At 39.7% G+C, this 2,008-nt stretch overlaps 1 protein-coding gene across 1 annotated transcript in view; it reads left to right on the top strand.

Moving 5' to 3' along the window:
• The first annotated feature begins 1,324 nt into the window (after window positions 1–1,324).
• sorl1 (sortilin-related receptor, L(DLR class) A repeats containing) overlaps window positions 1,325–2,008 on the top strand; it is a 49,658-nt gene continuing 48,974 nt past the window's right edge. The window contains exon 1 of the mRNA XM_035680368.1: window positions 1,325–1,382. Coding sequence (XP_035536261.1) covers window positions 1,325–1,382 — 58 coding nt within the window. The remainder of the gene's footprint in view (window positions 1,383–2,008) is intronic.

Genomic DNA, 2,008 nt, shown 5'->3' with positions numbered 1-2,008 from the left:
AAATAAGCTTTCTTTTAATACGTGATTATTAATACATGTCCCGTATTGGCTTTTTATATTTATCTAACCAGTATATTAATCTAATTCTACCATCCCAGACAGAATGAATAGTGGATGTACTGCTCTGAATTCCAGTCGGACTTCTTTGTTCTACTTCAATTTATAGCTTTCTAAAGCTTCTCTCTCCTGAGCTCTCTCTATTCAACTCCCTGATGGCATTTTTCTATCTTTCACCTTCATTTTTCTCACTATCTCTTTTTTTTTTTTTTTTTATCTCTCACCCTTTCTCTAGAGGGTGTTGCTGTTAAAGCCTCCAACAGGGTGGTCCAAACTTACCCAAAGTAAAATAATGAAGCTGCTCGGCTCTCTCTCTGTTAGTTGAACAATCACATAATAAATGCACGGCTGGGAGAGCGAGGGGTTGGGACGGAAATGGAACGGGTAGCGAGTACGTAAGTTGTGACAATGTAATTAGGAGTATAGAGGAGAGCCTTAATAAGCACAGCCGCTGGAGAGGAAAGCAGACACCTCTCTTCTGTTTTTAGATTTTAGATGAGACTAAAAACATGGAGATGTATTTAATGTCAAATATCTAGTACAGGGGAGATGATGTCAGGCAATAAATGACAGGCAGGTAGGTTATAACCTAGTTTTTACAATCATACACATCCTGGAATAAGGAAGTTCAGAGGGTGCAATTAAACTTTGGAAACCTGTAGTGAAAGTTGGAGATAAGAAAAATAATTAAAACATTTTGAGCCTTCGTGACCCAGAAATCAGGTAACATGATTTTAGTGAACTGCACAGCCAAAACGCGAACTAAATCTGCTCTTGTGGATGATGAAGCCACAGTTCATCATCAGGGAGTCGAGCTGCTTCTGAAAGCAAGACTTCTTTATTGATTTTTTTATTGTCCCTTTCTATTCGTAATGAAGCATTCCAGAAATGAAATGAGTCAGGAACAGTTTAGCAAACACTAAATGTTTTTAAGATGCAGACAGATATTTAGGCATTGTTAGTCTAATAATGATTCATGGATTAAATTTCAGACCCTTGCTTCATATCATTACGTTTCAGAAGTCAATACTCCACTTTTTGCCAACTATTTTGTCCAATACTGAGCCCTGACATCTTATTTTCTTAAATAGCTGCTCCAGTGATTTACTGTTGCACTGAAATTAAGTTGGGGGAATCAGAAAAAAAAAAGAAGGGTCAATATCAAAGCGACAGAGGCCGTTGTATGATAGATAGGCCGTGGTATGCTTGAAACAAACTGGCTAGTGTGAAGTGTCATCTGACCACGTCTAGAGACGAGAGCGTTCAAATGGATGCACTTAAAGGCGAGGTGAACAGCCTGCTGTCACAGAGAGGGATGAGACGTGGTAATCATTTAAATGAGGATAACTGCACTTTCAGACTCTCTGTGTAGACATTTATGGTGTTGCACTCACTCAGAAAGTGACAGGAGTTATGAAAAGAGCGAGACAACAGAGCTCAAGGGAGGTTTCAACCCACTTTTACACCTCCGCACAACCGATCAATTGCTGAGTGCTGTGGGTGTGGTTGTTGGATTGTCAGTTTTGAGACAAAAATGATCACTATGGCATCATCAGGGTCAATAGCTCAGGGTCAGGAGCTCCTCTTCTGTTTCCACAGTCTGAGTAGTGCTATCCATGGCTTGGAAAACTGACCTTGATGTATAAAATCAGTCATCACCTTTAAAGCTGTTTATATGTGACATTTCTGCATTAAAATGTCTATTAACACTAGAGCTATGTTTTATATGTAGTTCAGTTGTGTACTTTCATTATCCAAACTGTTTCCCACAGTCTAGCTAACTGAGCTATCTAGCTAACAGCATTTAGCAGCAGTTTACTTTACTGTCCATCAGGAGACTGATGCCCGAGAGGCAGAGCAGCGGTGCAACCAGAAAACATTTAGTTAGACTTAGTGTTACGCACATGTCCCAACCAGGAGCCAAAAGTTACATAGTGCAAGAACAGGCTTA

The sequence above is a fragment of the Morone saxatilis genome, unplaced genomic scaffold (assembly GCF_004916995.1).
Source record: "Morone saxatilis isolate NCDOM2014 unplaced genomic scaffold, NCSU_SB_2.0 Contig8, whole genome shotgun sequence".
NCBI lineage: Eukaryota > Metazoa > Chordata > Actinopteri > Moronidae > Morone > Morone saxatilis.
Note: the sequence above shows the minus strand (reverse complement) of the source record. Positions and strands in the feature narration are given on the sequence as shown.